The sequence below is a fragment of the Pleurodeles waltl genome, chromosome 2_2 (genome assembly GCF_031143425.1).
Source record: "Pleurodeles waltl isolate 20211129_DDA chromosome 2_2, aPleWal1.hap1.20221129, whole genome shotgun sequence".
Taxonomy (NCBI): domain Eukaryota; kingdom Metazoa; phylum Chordata; class Amphibia; order Caudata; family Salamandridae; genus Pleurodeles; species Pleurodeles waltl.
In genome coordinates this window covers 521,542,595-521,561,025 of record NC_090439.1, presented here as the reverse complement: position 1 = coordinate 521,561,025, position 18,431 = coordinate 521,542,595, and the positions used below count along the sequence as shown (strand labels likewise).

The following is an 18,431-nucleotide window of genomic DNA, read 5'->3' as shown; positions in this document are numbered from 1 at the left end:
CACCAGTAGTATCTTTATGACTGCAGAGTCTCTGCACATAAAAAGAAAGGACAGTCCTATATTTTTTTATGTGCAGAGACTCCTCAGCCTTAAGGATACTACTAGGAAAATGTCTTCGTGAGTAACAAACAACTGTAAATCCAGTGATGGACGGTAAGTACAAATGAGAGGGGGTGGAGTGGGGAGGTACACAAAAACATGCACACTCTCTTACACTAATGCATTCACATGCAGACACTCACACACAATCACTCATTCACTCACAAAAACACATACATTCATACAGACACGCACGCACCAAACAGTCAATAACAAATTAAACACTTACCTGCTGCAACTCTTGGGATGAGAAACCTCGGTGCTGCCAGGAGGGTTGTGATTGCTGCCCCCCCTCATTGGAGGCAGCAGTCCCTACCTCATCACAGAGTAGGATGGGGTCAGAGAGACTGCTGACCGCACTCACTCTGTGATGAGGTGTCAGTGATAGACACTAGGCCCTGGGCACTTCAGGGCGTAAACCTGAAGCGCCCAGGTATGAGGTTACCACTGAGGCTCTCCCTCATCAGGAGGGAAAGGGTCTCGAGAACCTTTGCTAAGCTAAGGAGGTCACACTCACAGGAGCAGTAACCTCCTCAGCCCAGCAAAGCTCAGCTCAGACATCCAGGAGCCTGTGCATTTAGCACATGTCCTGGCTGCCTGATCTGAAAATAAAGAGTGTCTGTCAGGCTGACCTTTGTCATCCTGACAGACTCTTTATGTCCAAAAGGTGGAGGACCTGGCCCCTCCACCCCTAAGGAAATTCCGCTGCTGCATGAATCGACACAAAAGTAAATTAGGTCCCTAGTTTGGACATTTCGATAGGAAGATAAGCTGGGCCAAAAGCAGTTAAGTGCTTTCTAAAGAATATTCTTCATAGTTGAGTTTTCTTCACTGCTTTTATCATTCCATTTTTGTGTGGTTGCTTGGCAGAGTCACCCACTCTCTTATTTTGTCCATCGGTTAAAACTTTCCATGGCACAATTTCTTTGTTTCAGAAAGTGATCGTGCCTTCTGCCAGTCTTCCAGCAAGCCTCATCATTACATAGTTTAAGGCCTCTGCAATGCAAATCCACCTGCTGTTGAATAATATCCTGTCCACTTGCATTTCATGTGGACAGCATGAGCTGCCTGCAGTGCACCTCCCACGGTAGCATCAAGGGCAAATTCATCGTTGCTCAGGGCTTATTGCGCGCTCTCCTTCTCAGCAGGTCTGTCTACCTCCAGGTTACAAACGTGTGCAGTGAAAGGAACTCTGGAGAGGGGAAATGTAGAGTGAAGCAAAGAGAAATTGGTTGGGGGAAGAGTGTATTGGTTGCAACAAAAACAAATAAACAAAAACACGTATCAGTGCTCTAATTGTGTAAATGTCGGAGCTGGGAAAGGACCAGAACTGCAGGCCATTTCATTTCTGCTTTGGAGGCTGAGGCCTGTTCCCATTCTGAGCACAGCATTTGGTTTGGTTCCTGCTGCATTACGATGTACAAGGTGGACATTTATAGCCATTGGCCCTCATGGACGGATGTTGCGCATGAGGCTAAAGGGCCCCTCTGGACACTCTCTTGGGTGGCTGCTAGAGTGCTGCTTACGTACCATTACAAATTGGTCCACGGTAATGGCTGGCACGTTGATCAGTTAAAGGAAAGGGGCCCCGGTGGCAGCAGGGATAACAGCTGCCTCTATGGCTACCGCAGAACATTTGTTAATAGTTGCTGTAGGGGTTTTGTTTTACTTAGGTTTTACTGAACAGAAATGAGAATAAACGCTGGCCCTACTGCCCAGCAGCTGGTTGCGCTCCCTGTATGAAAGCTGATATGGTACATTATGATTGTTGGGATGAATGTCGAGGTCAGTGCTCGCGGCCTTTGTTCACTTGCATACGCTTGGCATTTTAGTTGTCATTCTTATAACTACACTAACAGAAGGTGCAGTACAAGAAAATGACTTACGGCTTGATCGTTTTAGTTGAGTGTTAACGTGAAAACATCTGAGATGCTTGGTGTAGGAAACTGGGTTATTGTTTGAGGGTGGTGGAAGCCCATCTCAGGCAACTTCCACAGTTCATGTCAGGGTGCACCACAAAAGTAATTAAATTAAACTGTGTTTAACTCTCTGATAGCATGGCACAAACACAGTTAGGCTTAACTTAGAGGCAATGTGTATAGTATTTATGGAACACACAAACTGTATTAAAGTGAAAACACAACACAAGAAAATTCCAAAACCAATTTAGAAAAACAGAATACATTTTAATGAACATAATGATACCAAAATAAATTAAATGCAATTAAGTGGAGCTGAAGTAATGACACTTTAAAGTTTTCGGAGCAAAGAATTGCATAAAAGATTAAAGCACCAACCATGGGTATCTGGTCAGGCAAGACTGGGGCAAAGTCAAAAGTTAAGGCAGACCACGAAGGAGCACAAATCGGATACTCCAGATGGATTGGGCTTGGTCTCCGTGTACTGCGACCGAACTTCTTTTTTCTTTTGTCTCTCTCTTCGTACTCACAGCGGTGCTTTGAATCAGCTCACTTATGTCAATTGTTATACTTTTTATTTTCAGTTTGTTTGGCAAGAAAAGTCTGGTTAGGCATTTACAACGCTAATAGCTGTACGAGCCTCTACCTCAAGCAAACGCGAGACCCATTGCATTGCAAATGTTTGTTTAAATGTCCCAGCCTCCATGTTTATAATGCATAGCCTTTTACAGGCTTCAAAACAACGGAATGGAAAAGAGGAATACTGGTCCATTAAACGTCCTCCCAATTAAAGTCATCATGTTAGAATGTGTGCACTTCCAAAAAATGGTTTGAACTCTCCATGAAGATAGATTGGACAAAGACAGGCCATCAGAGGTACCTTAGTTGTGGAGCTGGAGCTCTTATCCACCAATTTGTGGTATCAGCTGAGGTTCTCGTTAGGTTGGTGCTGCAATGATTGGCAGGTTCTTCGAGGGGGCTCCTTGCCAGAGTACTTTTTACCAGTAGCCTCAGAGTCCACACTACCAGACTCAATAGTTGTGCAAGGTAGATTGGCCAAGTGAATAAAGAACTCAGAAATAAAAAATAACTAGAGAGTCCCTTAAAGACTTTTTAATGGTGGGGATGTTTGTCAAGATTTAAAACGGTGGGGACCTCGTCGGAAATAAAGTTCCATGAGGTCAAACTCTGGTCAACATAGGCGTTTACATGCACTCTAAATAGGGTGGACAGGGCATCTGTCAACCTCTAAATAAGCCCTAAAGTCATTTTCTATCATAGTGGCTGCTATTACCATCTACATAGCCTTAGTGCCACACCAGTGTTGCATGCCAGATTTAGCATTAGAGAAATCTTACCATATGTGATAACGAGAGCAACATGGGCTTTGACCTGCTCCCTCACAATCGTCTGTTTGCAGATAGCAGAGAGTGATTCAGTTATCTGCAGCAGCCTCAAACTGATTATGCAGGAAGTCCGATTCCTATCCCACATATTTTTTTGTAATCTGTTGCACGTGGGTGGAATTGTAAAATGAAAGTAGCTGCACCACATGTTTAGAGGTATTTTTAAAAGCTATTTTCTTTTGCGTAATCTGCCGTGTTCATGCTTTACTACTCAGAGACTCATTTTGTTTTCATCGTTAAGATATCTCTGCCATGCTTTGGTGTACATCTATTCCCTCTTCAGATAATTGCTGCTGAAACACCTGTTTTGCGAGCTGCATTATCATGTACTCAGTGTGCTTTGTGAGCATAGCGGTAATCTTCATTTCCAGTCCCTTTCCTTGTTTTGTAATTATCGTTTTCTCCCAAGCACAAAACCCCTTCTACGTGACTGGTTTCCTCACCTCTCTCTCTCCAGTCTTTGCTGCATGAGCGATGCAGCTTCTTCCATGTCTCTAAACCCAAATGAGGGGCCCCCATAGGCGCGCCATACATGCTAGTGAGCTGAGCGAGCGCCATTTTGCTGGTGAGTCTTACTATCCAAGATTCAATCTTTGCACATTTCCCTCCTGCCGGTGACTCAGCAGACATGCCTAAGCTGTGGCTGGAAATACACAACTGGACTATACTAACATTCATGGCCAACCCTCCGGGGACCTTCATATAGATGTTCATCTATTACCAGTGGTGTAACGAAACTCTTATGGGGGGTCCCCTGCAAAGTATCTGTAGGAGGCACCCTCCCCCCTGGACACCGATAGGTGCCTGCCACCCGCGCACAAGGTACTGTGCTGAGGTGGCCCCCCTGGCGCTCGGCCACCCCCCCTCCCCACACGGGCGCACAGGCTGTGGGGGCTTTTGTTACGCCACTGTCTATTACTCTTCTAATACTTGACTGACGCTGCTACAAGCATCGATCTCCACTTCCAGTCTTGATAATCATTCGGCCTAAACTCTGCTCCCTGGTGCACAATGATAGACCCCCCCCACCTTATCAAAGGGCAGTACTTTTTAGCTGTACCTTTTACTTCCAAATGCTCTGCTTGTTTAATCTCTTGATTGAATATTCCACTGTATAACAGTTGTTAAATTAATTGGCTGTGAATTTCACTTCCACAAATGGACTGGGCAGTCTCTTTTCCAATTACTATCGGCTGCCACCTTTTTCAGAGAGCAGAAAATAATTAGTTTTGATTGAATTGCTTTGGGTAACCTTCACCAGTATGTTTTTCTTTTTTTAATTTCCTAATTTCCTACTTTCATTTACTTCCACGTTCCACGTGGACTTTCAAAAAAGACGGTCTAACCTCAGAGTAAACAGAAGAAGCAGGAGGAGAAATTCAGTTTGAGAAAGGAAGAAAGATAATGGATGGTACATAGTGCAAGGTGACTAAAATGCAGGTATCCTCAAATAGACATTTTAACATTAATCATAAGGGTGATATTGTACATGCGTTGTATTTGTAAGTTACAACTGAATTACACCTATTTTTTTCTTTCACCATTTTCTTGCATTGTTTCTGTATAGTATACAGTTTTTTATTTACCACCATTGCTCCTCATCTGTTTTTATGTTTTCCACTTGACTTACCTCTTTTTATTGGCCTCAATTTCCACAACTTTCCTTGACGTTTTCCTGCCTCTTGGTCTTACTTCACATGATTTTGTTTCTAGGTGTTGGTGGTCTACTGTAGGAATCTTATCTGTAAGATGGTGAGAGCTTCTTAACACTCATCTAACGACATACACTTCCTAGTACTAGAAATACTTTCAAATCCTGTGGTCCTCCTGAGCTTTGTCTAGGTATGTTCCATTACCTAAGCATCATGCTTTTTAACTACTAATGAAAAATACTTTTCTTTGAAGTACAACATGTCAGCATTTGGTGATTTTTCGAGAACTGCACCTTACATTTTAGGAGAATTATTGCAGATCCCTATTCTTCAAATGTAGCCATACCTTACAAGCATCTACCCCTTCATTAGACTAGTTTGCTATTAATGTGGCCTCATTACATAGCTATTTGTTTTTCACTTTTTACCTTATTTGCATCTTCATTGTAGATTCTTGATGCATTTTATGACTCTCAGGTTTATTTCCCTAAAAGATCGTTGCTCTTGCCAACTCAATTCCATTCCACTTAAACATTTTAAATCTGGGATGTCCAGTAGGACCAAATCCAGGTTAAGCAATAACCTTTTAAAGGATTTCCATTCAAGCCCTCATTATGAGTGACCCAGTAAATTGCAGGCCCTGAGTAAGCACCCATTGCAAGTGAGTCACAATGATTAATCAGTCAGAAGTTACTGCACTCGGTAATTGTCAGATGCAATAAAGCAAGAGCCCCGAAATGTAATCTCCCCTATAAATTCTGAGAGACATGCTGATGTTGGTAAAAGCACCAAACTATGCATGTTAGTTCCAATTTGGAAGAGTAAAAGACTTAACAAAAGTTATTTACCAGCCTGTTAATTTCCAAGGGTATTAAAGTTAATTGGGGCGATAAATAACGTACCCCACCAGGTCACTGGTGATGAGGGCCTAGGACTTACCATATGTACATTTGGTGACTATTCTTAAACTCTGTCCTGGGTACTTTTCTTCCAGGCCTACACTGCACTCCATACATTCAATGCTCCAGAGTAGATTTCATTTATTAAGGTTCTCTTCCACCAATTTGTGTGGTGACCAAGTTAGTAAAACAACTTGATTCGTTCAACTGCTGTATCCCATCACGACATGTTTAGGTTTTTCTAATTGTCCCGATATTTACTGGCTTGTGATGTACACAGCGGAAACAATATTTCTGTCAATTAGTCATGATCCAAAGGTGAGACAATTATTTGCCATCCTATCAATGTTCATTTAAAAATTATTTTTATTTTGCGACATCACTTCGTATTAACTGTCTTTAAACTATCTGATCATGTTCAGAAGTATTTTAACTTATCTAAAGTGAACTTTGAAAGAAGGCAACAGAACCGATGTGAGAATGACTAATACGCGATATACTATGTGTCCAGTATGTGGTCAGAGGGTATGTCCATTACCACTTTGTTGGTGATAGAACATTGGACAAAGGTGTATCTTATCAAATTACTTTCCCTACCACCCCTATATAATCATCCATATAGGACATTGTTACAAAGACTGGGTGATGTCACCAGTGATGTCATTTAACATATCATGAGTGATGTAAAATGTGAGGTCATAAACACTGCATGACAGTGGCAACATTTATAGTCAGTCCACTAAAATATAACTAGCATGAACATTGGTTCTTATCTTATTTAAAAAACATAAATATAAGGTCACTTTTACCTTTGGATTTCAGTGATTTTTATTTATTTATAATGTACACTTAGATCCTACTACCATACTTAGTTCTAAAGTCACCTTAACCTTTGTTGTTCCAGTTAATTACTGTTTTTTGTTTAAAGTAATACAAGATTTTATTACCATACCTCAGTTTAACATCCCTCTTTAACCTTTGGATTTTTCAGTGAATGTCTGTTTTTTAAATAATAATCAACCAGTTTCCCCACAGGACACAGCCTTTGGTCATGCACAGTATGGGGTAGGACAAAGGGCCTGACCTCCGGTCAGGCCAGCACCTAACCCCTTTGCGGATGACCAACATCTCTGGGCACAGGGTTATTGAGCACAGGACCTGACATCGGGCCAAATCCTGCAGCCAACCTCCTGCAGACTACCAACCTGCATTTTTTTTTAATCTTCTTTGAGTACCGTAGTACTCCTGCTGTACATGCCACTCAAGTTTCACCTCCATGGTACCAGAGAACTGTGCAAACTTCTCCAAGGAAGCTTGCATGAGACTGGCTATCATGGGGTGAAGCTTTGAGTAGTGGCTCCTGCATGAATACCTCAGTACCTCAGGTGAGGGCTGCAGTGGGACCCACAGGAGTACTGCAATCCCTATAGTGCAATTTTATATTTGTTTCCCCCCCCCCAGGGGGTCCCTCTGCATCCCACTTCCTCCACAAGTTCCTGGTGCGCAGAGTGTCTCTAACCTTCTCCCCCATAACTTGCCTCATTGTCAGTAATATGTTTGACATATTATCATGTCCAATGTTGAGTAAAATATACTACTCCTGCCTTCCTATCATGGCTTCAGTTCACCTGGAGACACTGTTGTGTTTTTTACAATGTTTGTTAAAAGTTAGAAGACAGTGCCTTCTGTATTTGATTTTACCATTCCCATTATGGGTTGGAGGATAGGTCTTAGTTCCTTTTAATGTTTCCATGCTCAGTTAGAACATGAGACCACCTTCTTTTTCTGAAGCTTTCTATCAGTGAGGCAGCATAGCCTCCTGCTTTCTATCATGTCTTCTATTGGCTCGGAGGCAATATTTCCTGCTTTTTACCAAGTCACCTTTGCTTAAAAATCTTGGGTTTTCGATGTTTACCAGTCATATCATTAATTGTAAGACAACACATTGCTTTTACCATGCCTGATAGAGGTCAAACAACAATGCCTCCTGAGATTCCTCCGATATTCCTAGTTAGAAGATAAAGCCCCGTTATTTTTACCATGAACCACTACAATAGAGGGATCCTCTTTCTTTTTGGTATTTCTGCTGTTGGTTACAGGACAAAGCCTCCCACTTTCTACCATGCCTGTTGTTGGTTAGAAGAAAATCCTCTTTCTTGTTACCATGTAATCTGTTGGTTATAGAAGATGGGGCCTTATTCTTTTTGCAATATCTGCTGTTCTTTAGAAGATGGTGTTTGTTGGTTTAGAAACAATGCCCCCTGCCTTCTGCCATAACCACTACTAATTAGATGAGTGTGCAGCCTCCCATCAGTTAGATTACAGTGCATCTCAGGTGGTTTCATCAGTTTGCCGTTGTTGGCTTGTGAGTCAGTTTTGACATTGGAACGAGTGTGAAGGTATGATAACCTGTCATGTAGGACCATAAGAATCCCAGTTGAGGAACATATGTGCATTTTATCCCATTAACAAATTCCAAAGCTTAAGTCGCATAGTTAACACAGTCGGTCACTAACTTATGAAGGTAAATGGTACCTCTCATAACCACCATAGACTCACCCAGCATCCTTGGCGTAAGACTGCTAGGCAAACACTGCTGAACACAACACTATGGCCTCTCATGAAAGTGCCAACCTGGTAAATGCTGTCTTTGCTTGAAGCTTGCTGTTACTCTTGATGAACGTGCATGTTTATGATAAACGAACAGACTGTGTATTGATCTAAGGGCCTGTTTCATATATTCCTGCAGAGCCAGAGCGACTTAGAAGTACAATGCAAGCCTAAAGTTGTTGAACTTCAATAAAACTATTTCACCATGAATATGTTGGCACTGAGCGGTGTCTACAGATGTCAGCTCCTATTTGGTGTACGTTAGTAACTAAAGTAACTTAAAGGGCTGCAATAAGAATGCATTTATGGTGTTTACAATGTCTATTTTCTCCAACCAAGCCTGGCTGTTAAAATATATATTTTGGTGCTCCCCTGCAGTCACAGATTAAGTTTCCTGCAATATTTAGACTTTTGCTGCTTAATTTGTTGGGATCCTTGTTACTGCTTTGTCTAGTTAATTTTTGACAAAGCTTTTTTTCTTTCATAAATGTCTCATTTATTTATTTGTGTATTTTTGTTTAGAGTTTTACCTACCACTGGCAATACTAGAGGGTATCAGAGCCCTTTACAGCGTTGTAAGTCATTAACAGTCATTCACAATACAGTATGATTGTAATGTCGAGAGTCCGACAAAAACAACATAGTACAATTGTAGTGACGAGTGCTGTATCATTGTAAGGACCGCGGGAAAGATATGCATATGATGTGGAAGTATTCCAACGTGTATTAGGGGTTATTTCCCATAGGATTAAGGTGCTGATTCAGGAGGAATTCTTTTAACTGTCTCTTGAAGCTCACGAAGGAGGGGTTAGTTCTGATATGTACTGGGAGAGAGTTCCAGATTTTGGATGTACTGCCCAAGAAAGAGCGAGAAAGGACTTTTTCTTTATGTTTTTTTAGGGACAACGAGAAGGAGTGTGTCAGAGCTTCCTAGAGTTCTCGTTTGGCCTGCTTTTGTGACTTTAGATGACAGGCATTCTGGTTTGCCAGTGTGTAGAGCTTTGTAGGTGAGACAAGCAGTTTTGAAGCAGCAGCATGCTTCCATTGGGAGTCACTTCAGATTTTTCAGAGAGGGAGCGGTGTGATCGTATTTCTTTGCTCTGGTGACCATCCTTTCTGTTGAACTCAGAGTGGCTCTTAGTAGGGATAAGTATGCTTTTGGCGCGCCTGTGAGGGTAGCATTCCCGGATTCTAGTCTGGATAGAACCTGGGCTTGCGTGCCGATCTTAAGTCATTTGGTGGGAGAAACTTCTCAATTTTGTTGAGGAGCTTCAGGTTATTAGAAGGTGCTCTTCGCTGTAGACCTAATGTGTTTGCTCATGTTCAAACTTGAGCTTAGCCATAGGCCTACCTTTGAAAACACAAGCCAGTGTTCGCCTTGCCCACTAGTATCTGCCTGCCCGCAGACTGGTGTTCAGAATTAGTGATGGTCTAAGCGCAGGCATATGGTTCACGAAGGTATACAACTTGCCTTCAATGTTCCCCCAATGATCCCTATACCCCGTTACAGTGTTCTCTACAATTCTGATTGGGAGTTATAGCAGCCAGTAATGTTACTACAGTTGGTGTGTTGCCGGATGGAAGTCCTAAGGATTGCTGTGACAGTGTGCTTCTTTCTCTTCTCTTTCTTTTCCAGATGAAGGACTGAACCACGAATGCAAACTGTGCAGTCAGACATTCGATTCACCAGCCAAACTCCAGTGCCACCTGATCGAGCACAGTTTTGAAGGGATGGGTGGCACCTTCAAGTGCCCAGTGTGTTTTACAGGTACGCAAATTAAAGCTCCCATTTCTGGTATATGCAAAGTACTCGAACGATTTATATTTGGTTTTTCACAGATCTCCTCGCCTATATTTAAAAAACAAAATGTTTCATAAGTATACATTACGGCGTTGATTATATATTGGGCTGTATTGGAGAAACCTTGCAAGGTGCAAGAACAGGTTATGTTCATTTGCACATTTTGTTCTGTTTCTGTGATACATATTGGGGCAAACCAGTTGCTATTACTGATCATAGAAATTAATTTACCTCGATGACTTTAATATAATTTATTTTCAGTGTACAACATCAGGTTCAGGCAAGAAATCTATAACCTGAATCTATTTTTTTTTTAAATAGTGCAAATTGGTTTTGCACAAATGTTGCTATATCTAATAAAACCAAAGTGAGTATGTGCCCGCTACAATGCTTACAATGTAAATTCTGGACAAATAGTGTAAAATCATTTAGCACTGTGTTTGTACGCTGAAAGTTCCGTTTGGAAGAAATATAGTTTGTAGAATTCTGTATTATATAAGTAGTAAAATGATGCAACGTTTTACATAGTTTTTTCATTACTATTTTTTGTGTTTTGTTCTTTACCTGTATTAATGGCTCCCAAATATCTTTAGGAATAAATAATATAAAGTCTTGAATTTGACAGTATTTTAGTTACTGCTGTAGAGCGCTGTTTAAAACAATGAGGCCAGTATCCTTTACATACAAAAAGATTTGTTTTTTAAAATAGATTTAACGTTCTCTGGCTTCTGCTCCAATATTTATATGTCCATTCAGAAACACTCTTTCAAGTGATGTACTGTCTTTCAGTACATTGATACTATTTGTGAAAATGTATTTGAATGTGAAACTGAAGAAGCCCAACATTTTAACTAATTGTCAGCGCTAAGGTGGCATCAGGGCTACCGATCCGCTGATAAATAGTCATCTCTACGAAAGTCAGAACAGGGATTCATAATGTGTCTGCAAGGTAAGTGACAGTTTACACCAGCAATCTGTAATGCATATAACCTGTGTTTGGGCACTTCTCTGGGTGCGTGTTTGTGCCCCTTATATTTCTAAGTTGCTTAATTTGAAACCCTCGACGTGGCTAATACCAGCTTGGCAAATGACTGACTCTTGCCTCTTGCTTACGTTTTGTGGAAATAGTTGCGTTATTTGGAATCAAGCAGAGCTCACAAAAACACAGCCTTCGGCCAGGCCGCACGTACTGGTTCTTTACAATTGAACCAACACTGGACTCTAACCCATGCCCATGCCTAATTTTGCCCTCCCCAACTGTCTATCCTCCATTCTTTCTTTGAAATCAAAATCCCCAACATTGTTATAAAAGAAATCACTCCTAGTCTTCCAACGCAATTCACGACAATTTATTTTCCAGTCTGGTCCAGTGGCGGACGGTAATTTTAGGAGGGAGGGGGTTGGGCAGGAAGAACACTCACACTCATTCATTCACACACGCACGCACATCCATTCACAACACTCATCAACATTCAAATATACACGCACGCACCAAACATTAATTTAAAAAACACACACACACTTACTTTCAGCTCGGAGGTACCAGGAGGTTTGGGACTGCTGCCTTCCCTCTCTGGCTGAGCCCAGGTCAGCCAATGAGGGAAGGCAGCAGTCCCATCTTTGTCACAGAGTGGGATGGGGTCAGTGAGAATTCTGACCCCTCTCCACTCTGTGACGATGTGTCGCTGATTGACACTCGCCCTCTGTGCTTCAGGGCTTAAACCTGAAGCGCCCAGATCGAAGCCAATCGGTGACGCTTCCCCTCGTCACTGAGGGGAAGGGCCTCGAGGCACCTTTGCTGAGTTCAGGAGGTCACGCCCATAGAAGCTGTGACCTCTTCAGTCCAGCAAAGTTCAGCTCAGGCAGCCAGGAGTCTGTGCAAATCGCGCATGTCTCACTCCTGGCTGCCTGATCTGAACATGAAGAGTGTCTGTCAGGCTGACCTTTGCTCATCCTGACAGGCACTCTTCATGAGGGGCAAAAGGTGGGGAGGTGTGTCCCCTCTGCCCTGAAGGATGGGCCACGGCTGGTCTGGTCTTCCTCCCTGCTCCTTGTTGTGTAAAGTCAGCATGGTCTCCCCTTGACTTAACGTCAGCTCGCTGGCCTGGTCCCAGTAACAACCATATATAAAATCAACCTAATAGTTCTCTTGCCCTGTCTGTCTGTGCCCATCCTTGCTTACCCTGATCTGTGGGTGGGTGGTGGATTTTCAATCTACCTTCCCAAGCAAAAGCTTTCCCTTGGACCACCAGTGTCTCATACTCTATCCCCTGTCATTTTCCCAATGTTCCCCCTGTTGCAACAGTGTCATGCCCACACGCGTGGGGCCCTCCTTGTGTGTGGTTCTGGGATTTTGCTAGTGTACATGGAATCATGTTGTGATATTGGTTGGTTCATCACGTTCTGCTACACAAATTTCCAAGTCTCAACCCGTTCACGTCCAACTGCATTTGCAGTTCTTTATTCTGGGGATAACCCACCGCACCCATCCAGGCAGCACATTGGATTCTGGGACATCCATACCCACGTGGAAACTGAGAGCTTCATTCCACTGAGCTGAAAAACGTAAACCAAAAAACGCGCGCGTGGGGTTGACTGGAAGACGCCTCATCTTGGTTTTATGATGGCACAGATGGATCTGGGTATTATTCAAAACAAATGGCGCATGCATTTAAAAGCCCAGATGAAAGGGCTGCTGGTAATTAAACATTCTGTTCCATCTGATCAGTGAGACTTTCAAGTAAATTGTTTTACAGCATTACACTGTAAATCTTAAGCACTTACTAAGTGTCATTAATGTTTAATTATGTTTTTGAACCCGCCCTCCCCCCCCAAAAAAGGCACTCTTCAGTGACGAAGCAGCAGCACTGAACGATGTGTTCGAGTTGCTAAGATATGCTACCAGAAAAGGTTTTGCGATATTACGTCTCTTTGTGGGCGTGGACAGCACAGGTGAAACTATGGAGCTATGCCGGTGGTTAGTCCTGGTTATCATAACTTAGTATGGGAGTGAACTGCCCCGCTGCTTCCTGACAGACGGCGCACTGTGTGTGAACCTTTTTCGCTATCATCTACCCCTTGAGCTGATGGCTCTCTCATTCCAGTGTGTAACATATTATTCCAGTTTTTACCATATCACAGGTGCTGTCTGACAACCCTCTGCAACAGGACAATACTGATCTGCCTTTCGTATGGGTTTATTCGCTATGCTTTCGAATATGCTCCCATTATAAATGCTTTCTGTGTAGTGTGCAAATTAATTTAAGTAATTCACACATTCTACAACCTACGGAACCGCAAGCACTTGCTCATTGTGTGTGTACAAGAGGTCACCATTGTGTTTACTGATGTTTATAATCACCCTTTTAGGCCTGGCTATCGATAGCTAGCTATGCAGTGTTATGTTATTAATTCTTAAATATACATGTAGTGGGGTCAGTAGAGTATTACTCTCTCCGTACATACTATTGGCACATCACTCCACCTGCTGTAGGGTGCTTCCAGTGCAAAGCACGAGAAACTATTTTATATCTGAAAAAATGCTTTGCCATAGCATATTTAAGTATTTATCTCAAACATACAGTTCATAAAGAAATCAATATTTTTCCTAATTTTTGTTTACTGCAGTAAATTTGTTTTAAAAACATGTTTGGTACTTTCACCACAATTATCACCAGAAGCATTACCACTACTACTAGTACTACCACCATTACCACTACCACCATAACCATTACCACCATTATCCACCAGCTACTCCACCGTTACCTCTGTCTGGGGGTCTCTAAATGCAGAACTCAGCCTTTCTCAATCTCTGCTTGTGCACTAGTTACAAAGCCCAAATTTAGCACCTCACTCTCAATCTCACAAGCTACACGATTTTTCTTTTCTGCGCCCCTTCCATTCACAATGGCTGCAGGACATATTTTGACTTCTTGTCCTACCAACACTGACTGCAGGCCCTTGTTTACCTGCACCTCCTCTCATCACTCTGGCTGCAGTGCCTACTTACTCACTCTTAATCGGACTACACTGCGTGTGTGGCATTAGCTGTGTTTATCTTCCACACCGGAAGCAGAAGGAGACCTGGCTCCCTCCCATATTACACTGCACTGTCTGGTATCTCTTAGTCTCTTCTGCATTTTCTGTCATCTGGTAAGTGCTTTATGCAGGTATCTCTATTCCTCTGGATTATTTCGTTGCACAAATGCTTGGACATGTTGTACTGACACTTGCTAGAGCTATCTCCTGTAAGCCTAATTTCAAGATTGTGCTAAAAAGAGGATTGCGCAATTGAAATTGTTAAGGAAATACTTCCTTCCCCTCTAATAGATAGACCCTGTGCCATAAAACACATTGTGTGTCCCTCTGGACAGGCAGAAATAGACCTGCACAAAAAACACATAGAAACAAACTATAACATTGATCAGTAGAACTGAACCCTTAACGAGGGTGATTTCACAGATTGGGTTTTGTATACCTAAATATAATGCCTTCGGTCACTCTTTCTTTGCCATTTATCTGAATACACATTGAGGAGACCGATTACAAAGATGTTTTCCAACATGAGTTGCACTTACAGTTGGACAATGTCATGATGTACACATCCGTTCTCTCCAAAACATTCACACCAGTACGCAGAGGTGCAAAATATGCACATACGAGTTTCCTGAGTGTGCGTAAACACACAGTGCATGGAAGTGCAAGCAACCATGGACATAGCTCTCATAGTGAAGGCGGTACAGTGGTCCTGGGGCCCCGGAGTGTGAGAGGTCCACTGCACATAGTTATCGTTGTCTTTCATGACCTAGTCAGGGGTTTGGATTAAGATCCATGGCACCTTTGCGACACTTCTTCAGATAAGTCTCACGTCTAAGGACATGCAGTGTTTTGTGGTCCTCACTGACAATGTAGTACATCTTTGGGCATTCGTAAACACATTTGAATGCACTTTTTACATTTACTAGTACAGCAAGTATGCATGAAAATTGAGAAAATGCAGCGTCAGTATTCGCTACAAATGAGTTAGATGACGGGGAGCATATGTTGAAAATCCTTTATAATTTACTGAATGTATGCTTTAATTGTGAAAAACATGAGAAAACATTCATGTAATCAATACCAGGCGTGATACTAAAAACGGATTCAACCTGCCTTACACCGGCTATGTTTTACTTTTTTTTATACCAAAAGGCACAGCAGGTCTGGCCTGTGAATAGTGTGCACACAGGTGATCCGTATTGGAATTCTAATGCTTTTTGTAAATTCTAGATTTTTAATAAGTAAGTAAAAAAGGACACAAAACCCTCACTTACGTGAATGACATGCTACATCATCAGGTCTTGCCTTTATTGCTGTGAACAAAGGCTTCACGGAGCCCGAGGGGAGTTTAATCCCCTGGGGCTCCATGAGGCCTTTGTTTTATTTATTAGAACGTTCTGCCGTCTACTGGCAGAATGTTCTAAAAGCCTTCCGTTGCTGGGCAATACTAGCATTAAAGCCCACTCCCTTGTTAAAGGTCCTCGCCTATGATTGTAACTTATGAACTGCACAGTAACAAAAGGATCTCTGTGACAAAAGCAGTATCCCAATGAGCACTGCACATAAAGTACTTCTGTGATCTGCATAGTACATGTTCTTTGCAGCAGGTATATTAACCCTCTGCACTGCCGTAGATGAGTCAAAACTGCCACTAGACAGAACTCCATCTCTCTTCAGCAGGTATATGAATCACCATAGTTATCTTGGCACTTTTATTGTTGCCTGAAAACTGTTGGATGTACAAGGAACTCTGCAGTGCTTTTAAAACTGCTGCATTGCTACAAAACTGCCCCCTAGTAACAAAAGCGGCCCACCACCCTTCCGGGGAAACACCTGATGCCCAGTATGGTCAGTCCATCCTTGTCTGATTTGCTCTTTGCACACACTGTAACACATTTTCGTGCGCTCCAGATCCACACTGTGCAACACAGGTGTGTTTTGTAGCTATTAGTACAGTGGTCATTCCTAATGGAATGTTTGTGCTTAAAAAGCAACTCATACCATTCTGAATAAAAAGGATACATCATGGGCACAGGAATTTAAACCTATTAAAGTGCTTCTGTTGTTAAGGTGGTAGAAAGCATATGATAAGAGTTTTCTGTTTCAGGCAAGCATGTATTTTTTAAAGAGTGGCACCACGGGATGACCCTCATGGTAGAGTAGGTAGAGCCATCCCACATGCTTCTGCTGTCTCCCATTTATAACGAGAGCACGCGTATTCTGTTAAATTAAGCATATTGCTCTGTGAAATGACACCAAGGAGTCTGAGTCATGTATGTATGGGCTCTAGACTGCAATGGGACCTAAGCGCCATGTTGGAAGTAGTTCTTTTTTAACATAGCCTCCTGGTCTGTTCCACTTTTTACTGCCTCGTTCCTTTTGGGCGTTAAAATGATCATCTGTTTGTAGGTGAGAGTTGTTCTCATGAATCAGAGGTAGTTTTTTGAGTACTTGCACCTCTGTGTTAGTGATAGACTTAGTAAGTCTATATCACATTTTCACAGACTTGCTGTGACAGGCATACTTGATGCATACTTTGCGCCCAGATCACCAAGGCATTTACAGCCATAGACACATGTTCACAGCCAAATATACCTTATATACATATTCTAAGAATTCACAAAATGATTCCTGGTAGGCATAAATGGTTTTACTACTATGGATTTTTCATCATGAGTGCAGAGAAATTTGCAGTTATAAATCCCACCGAAGGGGTTAGTAATGAGCCTTACATGGCTTGGTTGGTTAGTAAGTTTCAGAACGCCCACAGACTTGTACAGTTGTCGGCATTCTCAAACTAAAATCCAACATTTCCCACAGTGGAAGTTGTTGCGAAATTACCACAGTCAAAGAAGGTTGGAGTAACTCCCTTTCTAGGATGAGAAAGGGAAGGATGGGCGTAACAGAGGCCCCCGCGGTGCAGGGGGGTCCCAGGCTTACCCATACTGGATGCAGCCCCTCAGTCCCTACTGATGTAAGTGCGGGGGTCTCTTCAGCATATCTTGCAAGGAGACCCTCTCACCCATAAGGGGAGCACTTTCTCTTCACAGAGGAATGTCTTGTCCATGAACAACATAAAAAGTAAGGAATGTGCGTTTGCACATTCAGATGCTGGCTGGCTAAGCAGAATAGTAGTACAACAGTGACAACAATAGTGCACAGGGGCAATAGCCAGCTTACAAAAGTCACAGGAGGGCTGCAGTAGCACATCTGGAAACTGTGACTAAAGTGGCAGTCCAGGCTTTCTATTACACCTGTTGTGTCAATGGCAGTAAAGTGGAAAAGGTCTTTCTGGCCTTAATTTTACATTTTTCTGCATGATTTGGTTCCATTATCCATATTTCACACTTACTTTCTAATCAATTAGGAGGAAATACGTAATTTATGCAGATGTACAAACATAGTTTGTACATGTAGCAAATTACTCATTTTTGTTATTCTGCGTTAATTGGTGTCTGAATATTTTTCAATCTGTTATTTTTTGCACTCTGTACACTGATTTCTCTGCCATGCACAGAACAAATTGACACCTGGTATAATGGATTCTGGTGCCTGATAAGAGGTCAGGGGTTGGACAATGACAAGCTGCGTTAGCACCACTTTCCTTGTTTTCCTAATGAGAATCCCTGCACATTATTTGCCTTCCTATTCAGATTACAATTCTACAAATATTTTAGATCACCGTGTATCACGGATCCACTAGAAGCAAAGATAGTAACCCAAAGTCTGCCTCAGATGTATACGATTTTTTAATAAATGTTATGTCTACCAGCTAAACTGCTAATCAGTGTAGGGCTTTATTTCGTAGTCATTAATTTTGAACCTTTATATCATTGAAAAGTTGCCTGAGTTGATCTAAAGTATATAAAATATGTTTACCTCTTCTGCATTATAGACCACAGTGTTCTGACATGGTTAATATAGAGAGTTTTCTAGTGTGAGCGCTTACAATGTGTTAACTACTTTTTTCATGTGCTGTCAACAAGAGTTCCCATATCCCATCACCA

At 42.1% G+C, this 18,431-nt stretch overlaps 1 protein-coding gene across 8 annotated transcripts in view; it reads left to right on the top strand.

Moving 5' to 3' along the window:
- ZNF521 (zinc finger protein 521) overlaps positions 1-18,431 on the top strand; it is a 711,353-nt gene that overhangs the window by 601,207 nt on the left and 91,715 nt on the right. For all 8 annotated transcript variants that reach the window (XM_069220047.1, XM_069220044.1, XM_069220042.1 and 5 more), the window contains one exon: positions 10,222-10,353. In XM_069220047.1, the coding sequence (XP_069076148.1) occupies positions 10,222-10,353 (132 nt within the window). The remainder of the gene's footprint in view (positions 1-10,221; positions 10,354-18,431) is intronic.